The 19,293-nt window shown below is 43.7% G+C and overlaps 1 protein-coding gene across 1 annotated transcript in view; it reads right to left on the bottom strand.

The window, feature by feature from the left end:
- Positions 1-17,502, bottom strand: part of CPS1 (carbamoyl-phosphate synthase 1) — a gene marked incomplete at its 5' end in the record, with an annotated part of 61,823 nt that extends 44,321 nt beyond the window's left edge. The window contains 8 exons of the mRNA XM_010176748.1: positions 3,209-3,327; positions 7,976-8,152; positions 10,367-10,565; positions 11,651-11,861; positions 12,251-12,395; positions 15,697-15,825; positions 16,603-16,760; positions 17,313-17,502. Coding sequence (XP_010175050.1) covers positions 3,209-3,327; positions 7,976-8,152; positions 10,367-10,565; positions 11,651-11,861; positions 12,251-12,395; positions 15,697-15,825; positions 16,603-16,760; positions 17,313-17,502 — 1,328 coding nt within the window. The remainder of the gene's footprint in view (positions 1-3,208; positions 3,328-7,975; positions 8,153-10,366; positions 10,566-11,650; positions 11,862-12,250; positions 12,396-15,696; positions 15,826-16,602; positions 16,761-17,312) is intronic.
- Between the last annotated feature and the right edge of the window lie 1,791 nt (positions 17,503-19,293).

Below are 19,293 nucleotides of genomic sequence, written 5' to 3'. Positions count from 1 at the left end.
GGGATGCAAGGCAGCACGCGGTGTGTGAATGCTGCTTGCTGAACTGCTCACAAAGGCCTCCACCTGCCTCTGACCCCCCCTCCCCATCTGTCTGTCACATCCACTTGTTCTACCTCTAAATTTCCTCTTGGCAGAGACAATCTCCTTGTTACCAGTCTCTACAACAGCTCTGCAGGGCCAAAATCAAGACTTTTGGCAGAGATGTGACTCCAACTGTATCCAAAACCTCACTGTAAAGTTCCCCCAAACCAATCCAGAGACCAAAAGGAAGCGATGGATTCAGAAGACCAGCTTGTAACCAGCAACAGTGCCTAGGAACAAAGCAACTACTTCTGATTCTGGTAGCGACATTTCAACAGCAGAAAGATTTAAAGCAGTGACAGTGTCACAGCTCATTCTTTTCAATTGGAAATAATCCTGTAGCACAGGTAAAACTCATGCCAGGCATGCCGGGGACTGGAAACAGCTGGCTGCAGCAAGAGTACATGTGTGCCAAGTCTCATTTGCATCACTCAATTAGCTTTCCCTCGGCTGTTGCAGAGATGTGTTTCCTGATGTGGCTCACTGGACTAGTCTCTTATTTCAGGTCAGAAGTGATTTTCCTGGCTGTTTGCCTTTGTGCTAACGTGCCTTCAACACAATGCAGCCAGACGGTCCATTCCCTCCCTCCAATGCAGGTTGTGACGTGAGACAGTTTCCTTGGGAAGGTCTGAGTAAGGACAGAGGAGTGAAAATCCGCACTGATAAGTGAATGAGAATAAGTTGATTTATACCACCTGCAACCTGAGTTAAATTGCACGAACCCACTTGCAAGAGACACAGCATTGGTTGTGTATGATACAAATGCAAGGTTGGATACTGCAAAAGGGCTTCTGTATCAGGCCACCTATACAGTCTGCTGCCCAGTCACCAGAAGGATGAAGAACATGTGGAATGGTCCCAGCTACTGACCACGTTATTAGTAGGATTATCGTCTGCAACCCACTGTAGAGAAAGGGAAAGCAACCTCAGTGACAGGACAGTTTGGCACAATGAGCCTCTGTGAAGTGATGCTGGATTTATAGCAGCTGAGGATGGGGCCAGCCTCTGGGGTCTCAAGTGCATCGTTCCAGAGCATGCCACTCCAACAGTGAGGAAATCAAACTGATTCTGGATATATTGTTTTTCTTCCTCAGGAGCTGCACATATATATTTAAGGCACTCAAGATAAATGTAACAGGACACAGATGTTAGAGGGCAAAAACTTGTGCAGCCAAACAATAGATTTCTGTAAATAATCAACCTTCTCCTTCTCTTTGACATCTCCCTCCACATGTACTTTTGTTTAGTTCCAGATCCAGTTTGTTCTGGGGGCCAAGGGAGAGAAGGAGCTGCTCAATTAAAACCGTGCAGCTGGTCAAAGAAGCAGAAATCCCAGCAGCTGAACTAACCAGCACCTCAGTGAGGTACAGGCGAAGGTGCGCTCCCACTGCCATCATGTGGTGAATCGTGGTGAACACCACGAGTATCCGGAGCGGAAAGGAAGGACAACATGCAGCCAATAACTCAGCAAAGAGGTTCTCTCAACCTGGTAAACCATGAAGGGAAAGCTCAGGTCAGCAAGAGCCGGGAACTGAAATATAGACCAGCGCTTTAATTTACTGCTATCTTTCCAAAGTAGTCTTATCGAGTCATTTTTCTTGAAGAAAGAAGATGACATAGTTAAATACGTCTAGAATTACAAATGTCTGAAAGCAACAAAAGCATGATCACAGCAAAGCAGAAAAACTTAAAAATCAACTGTCTAGGCTGGAAAAACTGCACTATTAGGGTAAGGGTTAAGGTTAGGGTTCAGAGATCCGCAAAGCCTACAGCTCCAGGGACACAGGCGCTGGAAAAGGCAGGCCAAGGGGAGCACGGCACTCCATCAATATTTGGTCCTTCCTCACCTTTCTTATCTGGGCCACCCTTGGGACATCCTCAACCCCACACACCATTAGGGCTAGGGTTAGGGTTCAGAGATCCGCAAAGCCTGCAGCTCCAGGAACACAGGCGCTGGAAAAGGCATGCCAAGGGGAGCACGGCACTGCTCCAACCTTCCTCCTTCCACGCTTTTCTCATCCTGCCCACCCATCCTACTTGGGACATCAGCCGCGATCTCAGGCCACCATTAGGATTAGGGTTAGGGTTGAGGGATCAACAAAGCCCACAGCTCCAGGGACACTGGCGCTGGAAAAGGCAGGCCAAGGGGAGCACGGCACTCCATCAATATTTGGTCCTTCCTCACCTTTCTTATCTGGGCCACCCTTGGGACATCCTCAACCCCACACACCATTAGGGTTAGGGTTCAGAGATCCGCAAAGCCTACAGCTCCAGGGACACTGTCACTGGAAAAGGCATGCCAAGGGGAGCACGGCACTGCTCCAACCTTCCTCCTTCCACGCTTTTCTCATCCTGCCCACCCATCCCACTTGGGACATCAGCCACGGTCTCAGGCCACCATTAGGGTTAGGGTTAGTGTTGAGAGATCCGCAAAGCCTACAGCTCCAGGGACACAGGCGCTGGAAAAAGCATGCCAAGGGGAGCACGGCACTGCTCCAACCTTCCTCCTTCCATGCTTCTCTCATCCTGTCCACTCATCCCACTTGGGACATCAGCCACGGTCTCAGGCGGCCATTAGGGTTAGGGTTAGGGTTGAGAGATCTACAAAGCCTACAGCTCCAGGGACACTGTCGCTGGAAAAGGCGGGTCAAGGGGAGCGCAGCACTGCTCCAACCTTCCTCCTTCCACGCTTTTCTCATCCTGCCCACCCATCCTACTTGGGACATCAGGTGCATGAAGTCAGGACAAGCCCTGTGTTTGAAGGCTAACTCTGTCCTGGTTACTTGAGTGTAGCCTTCTGCTACTTGTTGTAGGCCATCCACATTTCCAGTCTTAGCCTCAGAGATACAGTGAGCATTTTCCAAAACAAACCAGAACTTACATACTCACTGAGAACAGCCAAGATGTCTAAGCGCTCAGAGAAGTTCTTTCACCAAGAAGAGTGTTCTCATAAATTTCCTCTGTCTGGGTGAGGCAGTGAACTGGATTTTAAGACAGCACTGCTTACTTCAATAAACTTCCCAGCACTGACCGCATCCGTGCTTAGCGCTCACACCACTGGTTTCCCAGTAGAAGGATTTCCAGAAGGACCATAGTGTCCTAGGACAAGGCTTTTGGTTTTTCTTACCTGTCTGCTTCCTTCAGGGTCTTCTCCATGTTCACAATGCTGCGCATCTTATACAGGAACCATTTGTCAATGGCTGTGAGTTTGTGAATGACATCCACAGGGACTTCGTTATCCAAGGCCTGTCAAAAACAGGACAGCAGCAAACAGCCCCTTTAATACATGTTTTGTGAATACACCTTTAGTCTGCAAAGAGGTAGTAGCAACTATATAGAATAAAGACATAAAAAGCACTGTAGACTAAGCTGGTCATCTACCCCAGGATCCTGTCTCCCCCAGCAACAGAAAACATGTCCTTCAAGCAGTGTACAGAGGCACCAGCCACTTCTGGACATGCTTTGGTATTAAAAGCTGATTTCTGTTTGAGCAGGAGAGAGGTAATTGGCTTTTCACAGAGCCAACAGCCAAACTTAAACTGATGGCAACAAGGCTTGGCAGGCACAGAGTACGTGCCTTAACTACCGACAGCAAGGCATATTCAGCCTGCAGTGCCGACTCCTCCACCTCTACCCCTTAACACACAAGTTGCCTAAATCTCAGACCCACTGCCAACCTCCTAGCTGCAAGTGTTAAACAGCAAGGGCCAGCTTCTCAGTTGTGGAGGAATTTTTTCTTTGGAGCCTAAGTCTTGATTTACCCTTGAAATACACGGCTGAATCAAAACATATGACCATGAAATACCCCTGAAGCAAGGGAAAGCCCAGTCCTGAGTGACACACTTCAGCTACAGCATAACTCAGGCTTCTCTCTCTGTATCTCAAGTCAATGTCAAGATCATTCAAATTCCCCTGCATTATCTTTCTGGAGTTATTTTTTTTAAATTATTATTTCATTTTTATCAAACTATTTGCAACCATGGGGTAAAAATGAACCACATGGAGTTATTATTCAAATTAGATGTTTTACAGGACACTGCAGTATTTTAAAAGAAAATAATAAAATCTCAGAGGAATATGCTAGACACAACCCCCCCCAGTATGACTGTAGTTGGGGGCAGTTGTATCTTCTATCACTGATAACTCTTGGGTCTCACCAGTGGTGTACAGTTACAGCTCTCCTGATAAAACAACTATAATCAACCATAATGATAACACCAGCACAGTATTTTTGCTGAGCTGAAGTAATCCAGCTCAATAATTTGTTAGTACACTTAATTGTTTTCTTGCAGGGCAGCATCCCTGGAACAAAGCCAGAGCAATGCCACTGAAGAAAACTCCAGCATTAATCCAGGAATGAGTTTGGCCCATTGCACCCCATCGTTATTCCTCCAAGATACCAAGCTGTGGAGACAACATTGTACTGTCACCACATGCTTCAGCGCTGTGGTGTGGAGACTTTATGGCAGCTGAGAGAAATGCACAGGTCCCTTCGGTGCTGTGCTCCAAGGCCACACCACCCACACGGACAAGGGACGGGTGACGGCTCTCTCATCGGGCACTGCAAAATACTGACCCCACCTTACACCTTTTCTAACGGATTTACAGGCAGCTTGCCTGGGTCTCCCTCTCAAAATTATTCTCTTATCCTGAGAGGTAATAAACTGCTGACTTGAATCTCCTGCTTGCTCACAAGCAGCAGTGAAAACCTCTAAAGCATATTTTGCTCCTTCAGAGCGGCCAGTCTCTTAGAGACCAACCTTCAGCTAGCGCTTGGCACCCAACAGCCACTGCTCTTCCAAACGCTTGCAAAGAGAAGCCTTGGGCCATCACAGTGGTCCCTGAGCACTTGCAATAGCAAGGTTGGGCTTCTTACACATTTCTGGGTATGATACTGGTATAAGGCAACTGGTAAGAGGTCCCTCCCATCCCGATTCCTTAGTGCTTGGAGGGTGAGGTCACACTGTCACCTTAGTGGGACGTGAGCAGGTCTTGCTTCTGCCCATTTATTTTCACAAAACATGAACAACCTTGAGGATCTCCAACCTTCAGTCAGTGGTCCCTGAGCCACACATACACACACAGGTAGCATGACCACATACACTTAATCTGTTTAGGACACTTTATTTAAAAGTCCTAGGGATCTTCAAGGGAAAGTGAAAAAAAAAACCAAAACAAACAAACAAATGCCTTCCCTTCCTTAATCAGAGGCGGGGCAGAGAAAATTCAACCATCTTCACTCCTGTGGCATAAATCTGGGGACTGGGAAAGTAGAATGAATTTGCAAACAGTTCTTGCTGCCAAATCACCGCACTACAGTGGCAAATCAGGTTTCCAGGCAGAAAATCTGTGTAGGATTTGATCAGGGGCCCTGGCCAGCGCTCCCATGGCTTTACTCTATTCAAACCTACATGAAGGAGTACAGCCCAAACACACCATGGAAGAAGGGGGAGGGAGTCACAGCAGGACAGTGTGACTTTAGAGCCCTGCTCACCTTTAAGAGCGTCCCATCCAGTAGACACTGGCCCCACGCTGGGAAGCCAAGGGGTTTATAGGAATGCCTTCAGACCATGAGTCAGGGAGCAAGCCTGGTCCCCAGACCAAGCAATGGAGGGCAGCTCAGCTGCCTGTGCTGTCTCTAGGGACAGCACTTTTGTTCCTTCAGTACCACCCCTGCTCCTCACCAAAGGAAGCATTGAGCTGCCTGTGGACAGGAGAACAAGTGCAAACTAACATGTCTGTAGCGTGGACAACTAGGAGACCAGGGCCGTGGTGTGAAACAGAGCGTGCATCAATCAAATCCACAGCATAAGTCTTCTGAAGCTACTTGTATACAACCTTAGAAGGGCTCAGAAAAGATGTGATATATCCTTGCAGCATTCGGTCACTGTGGCCAAGGAACAAGTCCCATCTATCTCAGCTTCTCTGCTAGTGCCTTCTTTTACTCTGGAACAGGGAGTCCCATTACAACAGCAATAGCTCTGAACGGCAGCTGGACTCCCTTCCTTTTCACCTGAACAGTTACTGTTTTCATCATCCAACAAACAAAGGAGAGAGAAAAAGTAAAAAGCCTTGCAGAGAGGACTAGTGGGGTTTTCAGGGGAGGAGAAGGCATACAACAAAGCTCCATCCTGTTCCTAACAAAGCTGACGGCTAACGGGGACTAACTGTTGGCTTTTAAATGTCAGCAAGCTGGAAAGGGACTCCCAGGCAGGCAGCCCCAGCTGCCAGAAGTACCTCTTACTGATATTGCTTGCCTCAATTATTAACAGGGACGAGTTAGTGCACTGTGTCAGGCAGAGGCAGCTCTTTATAGACAGGGATTAAGACTTTGATCTTGCTTTTTTGACAGCTCCCAGTGAAAATGCCACCAGCTGGGAACACCCAGAGTGTTCAGTGGGGCCCAAACTCACCTTCATCTCCCCAGATCTCCTCTGTTAACATGGGGCTAAGATTAACCTTTCATAAAAGCTCTCTGAGCGACTCAGAGAGACAAGAAGCAAGATTTTTCTCTCAGTCACAAGAGAAAGCTATAATAAAGACCAAGCACAGCTGCTGAAGGATGTTCTATGCTTATGAAGACACACATTTCCCCAGCTTGAAAAGTGAGAGTCAACAGCTGGACAAGCCACACATGTACAAAACATCTTGTGCTTTTCATTCAGGACATTTATAAGAAGAACAGCTATGTGAAAACCTTTTTACAAATACAGCACAACCTCAGCTCCCCACACTCACATGGAGGATGTTATGAGATGTATCTACACACGAGCACAAAAGGCTTAAACACTCCACCATGCAAAGTCAGGGGCACAAAGAATAGTAACAGGGTGTTCCCTGCCAGGATGGTTTGCAACCTTAATAAAAAAACAAAAACAAAAAAACAAAACCAACCAAACAAAAAACACCCCACAGGTAAGCTTCAGTGACAAAAGACAGTTGTCTTCTCCTCTTCATAGAAGACATGGACAGATGGGCAAGTTAGCTGCAGCAAAAACAAAATATGAAATTGTACCTACCTTGTAAAGTAACTAACCCCACATTTACAGGCAAACACTGTGTAGCTGAAGGAAGAAATAATTTCACACCCTAGCTCCCTGTACAGTAACACCCCCATTACCCAGACACCTTGAAAGATGAAGTGATTTGCCCAGTGTGTGACAGGAGAGGGGTTAAAAGAATGCCAGAAGTTGAGCCTATTTCAAAGAACAGGGGATCTCCTGTATGCTAAATTTAACATAGAGGGGTTTTTTTGGTTTTTTTTTAGTTTCAAGCCCATATCAATTCAACAATTGCAAAAAGACAGTGCTCTCAGACTGCAGCTTGCCATTCTTTGTCATCCCGTGTTTCAGTTCTGAAAAGCATCTTACTTTTCTCCTCCCTCCCTAAAAATCAATGGTAATCTGCAAAACTGACCAACTTTGACTGACACACTAGTGTAAATAAGGGCTGATCATTAGCCAATACTTAGCAAACCATTATATTATAAGAACAAGCAAAGGAAAGCGATCCAGGTCTCCACCAACACTCAGCTACAAAATGAAGTGCCAGGACACAGGAATGCACCTGATGCTGAATGCAGTGACCATGGGATGATGGGCTGATACCAAAAAAGTAAACACAGAACCTGAATACAGAAGATGCAAGAAAATACAGATGTCAGCAGTCAAATACAAGTCAAATACCCACCCAGCTATTATGTTCTGTAGAGAAAATTACACCTGATAGAAAATATCTGTACTTCAACAGCAAGGATCCTACACAAGGCGGGCCCAGTGTGCTTGACAGAAGGAAGAAAGGGAGTGAAGAATACTCAACATCTGTCACCTCAGTGACTCAATCTGGTAGCTACAATTCAAGGGACACAGGTCATGGTCTTTCTATCTTTTGTTACCTTGGCTATTGCATATATCCGAGTGCTGGATGGCTCAGAGAGTTCCTTCCGGAGATCTATAGTGTCTGGCCAGGCTTTATTCATGGGCAGATGTGAAGTGAAGCCATCTACAGAAGGGTGGCACATTCTCAGGGCCTTTTGGAAGCTCTCTTCAAAAGTGCGTCCAATAGCCATGACCTGTAACGGAGAGTACTTGCACATTAATTATCGTGAGCTGCTGCCCAGCTATCCCCTGAATAACAGAGGGGTGCAAATCTAAACCATGAAGATAGACATGCAGAAAGATTACAGCCTTTGGACCTCCTCCCTAAGATAGTCCTGCTGGCTTTAAGATGGGTGCAGCTGACTGAGCCTTGGGAGTCCCACTTCTAGGCCTGACTCCCCCAATATCATCAGCGGGGAGTTTCGGACAGTGACTGCTTTCTGCTTTTGTCTCCCTATCTGTAAATCACAGGAAGCTGCTGCTCTCCACTCTAAACTGCTCTCAAGCACCCTAGTAGAGGGAAGCATTATGCAGCAGCATGGGTGTAGTAATACAGAAGGATATTTCTGTTTAACAACCTGGTAGAGATAGAAACTCACAGTGTGAATTTTAAGGTTCAGAAGAAACTTGCTTCTCTTCCTTTAAATTACATTTAACAGTGTCTCTCCCCTGTGAGGGTTGTCTTAAAGGATTACTCCTTGGCATAGAAGCACTGGGGTTTCCCTCCTTCAATCTTGACATCACATCTAATAAGAAAACAAGCCTTTCTCTGTGGAAATGAGGTAACAGATCTCTTTCTCAAATTTCTATATTTTTATTTCCCAGTGCACTGAAACCCTAACAGGTCTTCTCAAACACAATGTTGAAAAATGTCAAAAGAAAAAAATAACATAAGCTCTTTTTCTCACAGCTCCAGGGCCACTGCCCAGTGCAACAGAGCTAAGGAAAAACCAGGTCAGGCCAGGCCAGTCTGTTCAGTTAATGAAAATGCAGTGAGTGCTGTGATCTGGCTTCAAGTTCAGGCCTAGGGAGACGACTGTGCCATACTAATAGATACACAGCAGCAAGAAGCTCTTTGCTTCAAAGACACCCTCTCCTACTCACAGGTCCTGAAGACCTTTTTTTTGCTGAGTACCTCCACCAGCTGCAAACTGCATCTCTTAAGCTTCTCCATCCCTGCTTCAGTTCACCCCCCAGCAGTGACAGACCTGCACAGTTGGAGCACTGATTCTTCCTATACCTCCCCTCTTCCTTTACCCAGCATTCTGCCTTGAGAAAGACAGGGGCTTTGTGAAGTTCTGCTTTTGTGATACATGACCACTGGAAGGGCTGGATACTTTCTGGCCATAAAATTTGCAAGCGGAAGTGCTTACAGTTGATGGTGTACAAGGCAACTGTATTTAGGAACCCCAGCTCTACAGAACAGTCCAAAAACCCCCAAGCAGAAAGGGTTAATAGCAGTAAGTATCAACTCTCTGAAAAAAAAAAAAGAAAAAAAAAAAAAAAATAAGACAAACCTCATTGCCATTAAAAGCCAAAACTGCCACTAAAAAATCAAGTTCTAATTAATCCTTCCAGTTGTGATGAAGGTTTGTTGCCTGAGCAAGGTAGAACTGATGTTAGGAAGGTCTCACATGTCAAAATAATTTCATAAAATAGCTACTTGAAAAGCATTAGAGGAAAAAAAAAAAAAAAAGCAGTTGAAAAAAATATATGATTAATTATTTTGCTTTGGTAGCTGATATGTAATTAACTAATTAAGTGGGTAATTTACCCATTTTGCTTCATTTCTTTCCTCTTAAAACATGGTCTGAAAATGCTGTTATTGTCCCAGACACCTTAAAATCAGGGTTTAAAAGTCATACTGTCATGTTCCAAATATAAGAGGCTTAATCACTAAGAGAAGTCAAAACTTCAGAGCAAGATTACAAGGCATGTTTGTATTTCAAGAGCAGAAGTAGGCTGAGAGTTGGCATACGGTTTTAACAGAGAGGACAAAAAACTATGGGAACAACCAAGAGCTGTGGCTTATCAGCATCACTTAAAATCTTAACAGACTATAGCTCCCGAAGTCATACTCTTAATTAACCACCATTACAGAACCCCAAACAAAAAAATAACTCAGAGAGTCCTGTAGTGGGTGTTAAGAATGAAGTCAGCCTCAGGTGATCCAAAGTAGTCTCTTCCCTTAGGAGTCAAACTATTTATGGATCCACACTGTGGTACCCAAGATAACACGGTCCTAAGGAATTTCAATTAATCATAGTACTGGTTAAAAATCATTTGAGCTGAATAAATACCTTCAAAAGCCATTAGGTCCCTGAAGATAGATATTCTGAGGGTTCCCAAAAAAGAGAAATTACTTTCCCTAGTGGTGGTATGGAAGGGAAGGAGAGAGTTGCACTTACCTCTCCCACACTCTTCATGGAGCTTCCAATCCGGTTGGATAAATGCTGAAACCGGTCCAAATCCCAGCGGGGTATCTTGGTAACAACGTAATCCAGGCTGGGCTCAAAGCAGGCACAGGTTTTTCCTGTCACCACGTTCTTGATTTCTGGCAAGGGGATCCCCAAGGCAATTTTGGCAGCAATGAATGCTAATGGATACCTGACACAGAGGAGAAGTAGAGAACACTAGAGTGAGAAGTACTTTGCTTTTGCAAACACCAGGAGCTGATCAAATTAAACAGATGTGAGGCAATTTTCTCTCTTCAACACAACGGAAGGTTACTGTGCTCAAGCACAGCAGGGCCCATCCAGCTTCCTACCTTAACACATCGTAGATCTACCTGCCTAGATCTGGGACTTGCTTTCTTATCTGCAAAGCCACCATTTTAAGCATCTGTCACACCCATAGTGAGACCACATAAACAGGTATGTTTTGCTACAAGTCTGTCATCCAAAAAGAAAACAATCAAACGCCCACTGTCCAATGTCATGGCTTATCTCCACTCTGCTATGGCACTTCAACAACCACAAGAGTTGTTGAGAACTGCAAATTAGAGATTAATTTGTGCCTCTCAACAGCATCTGCAAAGTGCAATTAAGAAGCCAATTTTTAAACAGCCTGCTCTGACCATCCTTATCCTGATTAGTTTATGATTAGCCAACAAAACAAAGGCAGCTAGCAATACCATTTGCATCAATCTGACAGACAGCTCATTAATAACTGTGTCCTCCGGGTCCCAGAGATGATTTGCAGCCAACATACGGATACAGTGGATATGCCTTGTAAGGACAGCTATTAGGTTCCCCTCCACACACATCTCCTGGGAGTTTCTCCATTTGTAGTAGCAGCATTGGCAGGCTGGAATGGACCTGGAGGGTTCACTGACCCCTTCTTCCATCTCCCAGAAGGACTCCAAGGATCAATCCTGGCAAATGCTGACAAGAACTGTTCTTAGAAGCTTCCCATGCAGAAACCTGCACCTTACTGACCTGACCGCTCCAGAATTCTCCCTACCAGCCAACTTCAGTCTTCCTTGCTGCAAATTAAGCCTGCGCCTCCTTGTCTTAACTGCATGGAGAGCAGATGCAGGAACTCTTCTTCCTTGAAGCTGTCACTTATGTATTTAAACAATACACTGATTCAAGTCCCATATCATCCCATATCCCTCTTTCTGTTCTCCCCTCAGTTTTTGTTTTTTCATTCGTTTGTTCTGTAGTATTTCGGGGTTTTTAAAATAATCTTACCCTGTTGCCTTGGAGGCCAAAGCTGAACTTCTCGAGAGTCTGGCATTGACTTCAATGATGTAGTACTCCAGGGAAGTTGGATGCAGAGCAAACTGGATATTACACTCTCCCACGATGCCCAAATGTCGGACAACTTTGATGGCGCGATCCCTCAGCATCTGAAATTCCTCATTAGTGAGTGTCTGGCTTGGAGCTACTACAACAGAATCTCCTGTTTGTCACAAGACAGCAGAGAAGGAAAATGAGAAGCAGCTCAGTGGCAGTAAGTTCAAGCCACAAAGGTCACTTACTTTGCTAACCCATTGCTAGTAATGAAGTTACCACAGACATTCAAACCTGTGGAGGTGCACACGATGAAAAGCATAAAAGTTAGAAGCCCAGAGTTGGGGATGCCAGGCAATCTTAAGGAAAATAGGGTCACAGGGAGAGGTTTAGCCTAACAATAGCTGTTTCACACCCTAGCTGGCTGTATCCAAGACCTGAAGAGTATTTCTAGAGCCCAAGTCATCACAAAACTACGTCAATAACAGCAGGCAGAAGGACACTGCATAAAAAAGTTAATGAGCCATTTCCAGTGAGCCACCCTGTGCCCAAGCCTACCTGTGTGGACTCCCATAGCATCAATGTTTTCCATATTGCAGACAGCAATACAGTTATCAGCAGCATCTCTCACTACTTCATATTCTATCTCCTTCCAGCCAACAACTGACTTTTCCACCAGAATTTGGTTAGTCATTGCAAATGCCTGAGAATATGTTAGGGAAAAAGAACAGGAAAAAAGAAAACATTATTAGAATATGTTCCATACTTAAGACTTCTGTGGCTTATCTCCAGACATCCCAGACCAACATGACAATAGAAAGATGAAGATAAGCAAAGTTCATAGCACCGGTGACAAGTACTTTATATTTGTCTTAAAAAAAAAAATAATAATAAAAAAATTATATTAGCTTAATTTGAAAGGCACAGAAAATACTTATGTGATCTGATGGGAAAAAAAGGCAGGGCATGCAAGCTTGCAATGGCATATAAATAACAAATAGGAATATAAAAACATCTAAGGTTTCAATCATGCAAGGGACATATGCTTTTGTTTGTGTACGTGGGCAGCCCCATGAACTTCAACAGGAGAACTCTGCAGAAAGCTAAATGACTAAGTGATGGGGAGCGTGGGTGCCAATAAACACTACCTAATTAATAGCACTAATAATGCTGCTTACCATTGGCATACTAACCAGAAGCAAGATCTGTGATTTATTCTTAAACTAATGTTGAAAGCACTCCTCAGTGCCAGAGACAAAAATGAAAAATATACTTTGTTGGTAAATGAACACAATCTAAGTGAATAAATGGCCTTAATATTAGCAGATAAAATTAATCAATTCTCACTTAAAATCCTAGAAAGTAAAGGGCGCATTATCAATCCATCCTTTAGCAAAGCTTCGTGTTTTAATGCTGCCCACGAATCAGGCTTCAGGATGGTCCCCTCTGTAGTTAGTTCAAGCTGTTATTCAATTGTTGCCCTCAGCTCAGTTGCCAAACACACATACACCAAAAAAAAAAAAAGAAAAAAGAAACAAAACAAGTGTGAGGAGTGGCACCTCCCATTCAGCCTAAGCAGGCACTGAATTTGGGGTGATGTAGCGGGAACACCTAACCACGCTTGTAAAACAATTTACACTGCTCCCGTGTTAGCGTCTATTGCCTTCTCTCACTCAAGATGAGCAGACACGAACTCAAAGCCAAACTACTTGAACTATCTGTGCTATGAAACATCCACAGGTGTCCAGTAATCTGAATTATATACAATTCAGAGTCCAGCATCTGAAAATACAGTTCACAGAACTACTACAGAGCATCTTCATAACTGAAAAGAATGGAGCATCCAATGTTGAGCTAATAATTCAACAAGACCAAAGTTGGTTTTCACTGTAAATTTTTAAATACTGTTACTAAACTGGGAGGTGCTGTTGACTCTCTTGAGGGACAGGAGGCCTTCCAGAGGGATCTAGATTAATTGGAGCTTTGGGCTATGATTAATGAAATGAAATTTAACAAGTTAAAATGTCAGATTCCGCAGCTAGGATGGAGTAATGCCATGCATAGGTATAAACTGGGAGACAGGTGGCTGTAGAGAAGCCCCACAGAATCTGGGGGTGCTGGTTGGCCGGCAGCTCACTATGAATCAGCAGTGTGCCCTGGCAGCTGAGAGGGCAAACCACATCCTGGGCTGCATGAAACACAGTACAACCAGCCAGTCAAAAGAGGTGATTATCCTGCTCTATTTAGCGTTGGTGCAGCCTCACCCTGAGCATTGTGTGCAGTTCTGGTCCCCTCAATTTAAGAAGGATATGATGAAAGAAAGGGCTGGAAGGAATGTCCTGCGAGGAGCAAATAAGGACTTCGGGCTTGTCTGCTTTGGGAAAAAGGAGGCTGAAGGGCAACCTCATTGCTCTATACAGCTTCCTGAGAAGGCAAAGTAGAGAGGGTGGTGCTCCCAGGTATCCAGTGACAGGATGTGCAGGAAATGGCTCAAAGCCACACCAGGGGAGGTTCAGACTGGACATCAGGAACTGGTACAGGCTTCCTGGAGAGGTGGTTGATGCCCCGAGCCTGTCAGTGTTTGAGAGGCATTTGCACAATGTCCTTAATATCATGCTTTAACTTTTGGTCAGCCCTGAAGTGGTCAAGCAGTTGGACTGGATGACTAAGTCCCTTTCAACTGAGTCTATTCTACTCTATTAATTCAAAATGCTGAAGCTCTTTTAGTGCAATTTTTGAGAAAATGAAAATATTTACTTAGAAAGAAAAACAGAATCAGGCTTTTGGCAGAAAAAAGGAACGTTTCAGAAACATGAAAAATTTACTAAAGATATGAACTGCCCCACTCCTCAAATTTTATAGATAATAAGAGTTTTATAAAGATAGCTGATTTATTGATTTCAAGAAAAAAAGCTGATGTTCAAAACCACTAAAAAAAAACCCCAACAAACCAACACCAAGAAATGCTGATCAAAGCTAGGTTTTCCTACTGAAAAATGTTTAGATATAAACCTTTCAGCCAGCTGCACTCCCAGGGTTTCTGGGTGAATTTCTGCTTTCTCTCAACACAGCCCATGCGTGAGCTCGGGTAAGCAAAGTGTTTCTAACCTCAGCCATCAATCCATAAGATGGGGTTAGTGCACCCACTGCCTCCTCTTGCATCTGTCAGTCCCGTCCACTGAGCCTCCCTGAGCAGATGTTTGTCCAGCACTAAGCACACTGGACTCCAAGTCTGTTTGCATGACAGTAGTGTGGAGGAATAAAAAATATGTCATTTTCACATACAGCTCTCACAGGCACCAGAAGTATTTATTTCTAGAGATACATGAAAGATTAAGAGGTTCAACAAATCAGGAAAAGAGAAAACCAAGAATTTTAGATAGAGATTTATTTCCTTAAATCATGCATTTTTGCCAAGGAAAAAAGCTTTTGTTTTGTTTTCCCCAATTATCTGTTTACTTTTCACAGCAAATTTATAAAAAACAATCCCAGATTTCCTACAGAAAAAGAGCTGTCTCTTCACAGCCAGAAACAGCTGGTGGGTGTCAAATTATGAAGTGTCATCCTGTTAAATCTCTACGTGAGCTTTAGACCTAGCACAAATACCATCTTTAGACAGAAACACAGCAGAGGCCCAAGTCTTCCAAGCTCCTCTGTCCCTCATACTACATTATCACTCGGCATTTCAAATGTTTCAACTTCCTTGACACCTTTCATGTGCCATTTACTCCTGAAGGTAGGTGAATATAGTCCACTATGTTTCTTTTCAGACCAAAATTGCTAAAACACTTGCTCAAATTATGAATTTAACAGATCTCTCATTTAATCTCATTACCCAAGTCTTAGGAATTATGAAAAGAGGGCATTAGAAGGAATCAAGATAATATTTTACAGATAAGATGAAAGGTAAGGTACACACAGTTCCAGTGTCTGTGACTATTAGAAGAATACTAAGAAAATCAGATGTTCAGCTCTATTCCCAGACCTTGCAATTACAGACGTACCTTTGTACCAAGATCCAGCAAACTCTCCTTATCAGGACATATGCCTGACCCCAGACCACCAAGGGCATAAGCAGAACGTATCATGACTGGATAGCTAATCTTTTCAGCTGCCTTCAGAGCATCTTCAATCTTAAAAGATAGGGGAATACATTTCAGAGATACAATAACAATGAAGATTAATAAAGTCTTCAACTCTGGTTACAGGGTTAACTAGAAATCCCATCAGTAAGACACTAAGCTGTCTGAAGATAAAATGGAAAGGATAAAAGTTGGCTTTGTAACATTGCTTTGTTCTGCCAAACAGCAGAAAACTGGAATGTGACTCAAGGAGGAGACTTCTGTCCTTAGTTATGTGTGGATTTCCTCGCTGACATTCCATGGACAATGTCCTTATGCGATCTGTCTTCACAGACTTTATCATGAAATAACCCCTCCAACAACATCCTGGCTTAAAACCTGTTTGGTTTCATCCAAACTCAAACAGTCCTTCCCACTGAACCAATTTTTTGTTTTCACACTCCTGTCCTCAAGAAAGATTTCAGGACTGCTGATTTTGAAGACCTGAAATCCTCAGTCTAAATGGTTTGTGCAAGATTTTAAAAATAAAAAAAAAGTAGCCACTGAAATGTTATATATTTTTGAGCTGCAGCACAGAATTCACCCCAACCTAATTTACTTTTCTTGTCAATGGGTAAATTAGCTTAGGCTTTCCAAATGCTTAGTTGCATTTTCACTCATTTTAAATCATGGTGAAGCAGCATAAATCACCGTGGAGTGCTGATGAAAGCGTACAAACTACAGTATCCACAGTTGTATTCAGCTTTCACTCAACAAAACTAGAATTTTATTTTTTGATAACTCAGACAACAGTAGTAGCAATCACATCTTCAAAATTGTCTGATTTACCGATTCCACTGCAAAGCTAGGAGCAATCTTTTCATTTAGCTCAGTCAGTTTATCGGAAAAAAGCTTTCTATCCTCTGTAGCCATGATGGATTCAACTGATGTACCTAGGACCTTCACACCATACTCCTGCAGGACTCCTTGCTTGAAGAGTTCCACTCCTGCAGAGTAAACAAAGCCACAGTTTTGAGGACTGATGGTAGATGAAGAAGAAAGTATTCAGAAGATATCCGAGTACCTGACAACTTGATTGGTCTCATCAACAGCTAATTTTATTATTTTTTTATCTGCTTAATATTTTTACTAGATCTCAGAACCATAACATGAAAGTTTCTGTCTTAAAATCTATGAAATCTGGGACTATTAGTAAAGTTACTGCTTGGCCATCATCTGCAACATGGTTGAATAGTGTTGCAAGAAGCGACATGCAGCTGTTTTCCTTTTTATCTCTGCCTCAAGGTGGTCTGAATAACCTCAAAGATCTCTAAGACTTAAGCTACAAAGCAGGATAAATTAATTGCTTTTAAGCATCATAACCAGCAATTAGATATTATGTTCACAGCTTAGTAATAACTCACTCCCCCATGGTCAGTATGTCTGCCTGCATCACCTAGTAACCTGGGCAAGGTATGAGGCACATGGGTCTTGCACAACTGCACAAATAGTGTCTACTGAATGTGTGGTGAAAACCGTGAATTTTGTATCATACTCACCACAGTTGAGAGCAGTCTGGCCACCCATGCCCAGAATTAATCCATCGGGACGCTCTGTCTTGATGACCTCTGTGACAAACTGTGGAGTGATGGGGAGGAAGTAGACAGCATCAGCCTGCTTTAAGCCAGTCTCATTGGTCTGCACTGAAGCGATGTTGGGATTCATGAGGACAATTTTCACATTTTCTTCCTGAAAAAAATGAAAATCTGCATTAAAACTTGGCATATGTAGAAAAACAACTAACAGCAGCAGCAAGGAGAGACATGGTTCAACAAACAATTTACCAACAGCAGAATTTAGAAAGCCTGGTTCCTTAGTACTCTCCCATAAGGGATTTTTGGTACCTTGTAGGAGGCTGACCCGATGCCAGCTCTTCATTTTTGTGCCTCTGCCTGTCTGTGAATCTTGAGGGAATGGAGATTCCCACCTGATTCAGAAATTTGGCTGAAATTGTTTAACACATTTAGGAGTTGCACAGGGGAGAAAGGAACAAACCCCAGCATAATCCAGTCTTCTACTGGAAGTCAAACTAAAAGTAACAAAGCAAAAATATTTAATCAAAACCCAATCTTTTCTTCCCAAGCAGTCTCTGATCACGGGTATCCAGGTAGTGCTCAGATTTCTGTACTGACTAGTAACCTTACAAGAATATATTTTTTGCTTTGACTTTCCATAAACATACTTTAATTTTCCTTGTGCTATCACTTTGAAAATCTTGTCCCATAACCTTTTTATTTGATATTGCACACACTAAAAGACAAACTCTGCCTCTGTATGCAAGATAAAGGTTAGCCAAAACTTCACATGAGAAATCAAGATAGAGTGATAAAGAAGTTTATGTTTTCTGCCATACCAATGGGAGTTTTGCCACTCTTTTGGCTACAGACAGAAATTCACTACAGTTTGCTCAATAACAGAAAAGTCTGAGTCAGAGCTGGGTAGATCAACTCTCCTCACTCTTGAAATATTAGTGTGTAACGAGGAAGCTAACCAAGTGCTGCTAATAATGAGACCAAAACGTGTCCAACCTTAAAAAATCCCATGTCAACCACAAGCAGATAAAGAACAGTGTATTACTGCTTTGTTGAAAAGGTGGATTGGGAAGCACGTAGCACTCCGTGCAATGGCCACCCATCCTGATTGAAGACCTCGGTTACAACTCAACTAAAACAGAGAGTTAATAATACTCCAGGAGGGCTCCAATCCTCCTTTTGTGTAACACCACCTGTATTCAGACCAGCTGGGAGAACCCCCACAGCAAGTAATCTAGAAGGTTTTTCAGGTGACCACAAGCCAGTTCTCTCTTGTTCACAGATGCTTCCAGGTCGTGTTCTTCAGAGGATGTTCCTGCCTTTGATGAACATTCTTGCACATACAAGTTCACTGACTGGGGAAGTCCCAGCTCCACAGGATTTTACTCTTTCAAAGACGCACCCATCTGACTGTATAGAACTGAATATTAACAACAGCACCTTCTTACAATGAATCGGCATCCAACAGACTTGGAAGAATCCCAGACTGGTTTGGGTTGGAAGGGACCTTAAAGATCATCCAGTTCCACCCCCCCTGCCATCAGTAGGGACACCTTCCACTAGATAAAGTTGCTCAAAGCCTCACCCAACCGGCCCTTCAACACTTCCAGAAAGGAGAAGCCACAGCTTCTCTGGCCAACCTGGGTCAGTGTCTGACCACCCTCACAGCAAAGAGTTTCTTCCTCACATCTCATCTAAACCTGCCCTCTTCCATTTTAAAGCCATTTCCCCTTGTTCTATCACTACCTGCTCTTGTAAAAAGTCCCTCTCCAGCTTTCTTGTAGCCCCTTCAAGTCCTAGAAGGCCACTATAAGGTCTCCCCAGAGCCTTCTCTTCTCCAGGCTGAACAGCCCCAACTCTCTCAGTCTGTCCTCACAAGAGAGGTGCTTCAGCCCTTGGGTCATCCTCATGGCCTCTTCTGAACTCGTTCTAACAGGTCCATGTCTTT

This window comes from Antrostomus carolinensis, unplaced genomic scaffold (assembly GCF_000700745.2).
Source record: "Antrostomus carolinensis isolate BGI_N321 unplaced genomic scaffold, ASM70074v2 scaffold5711, whole genome shotgun sequence".
Classification (NCBI taxonomy): Eukaryota; Metazoa; Chordata; class Aves; order Caprimulgiformes; family Caprimulgidae; genus Antrostomus; species Antrostomus carolinensis.
This window is presented reverse-complemented; position numbering and strand designations above follow the sequence as displayed.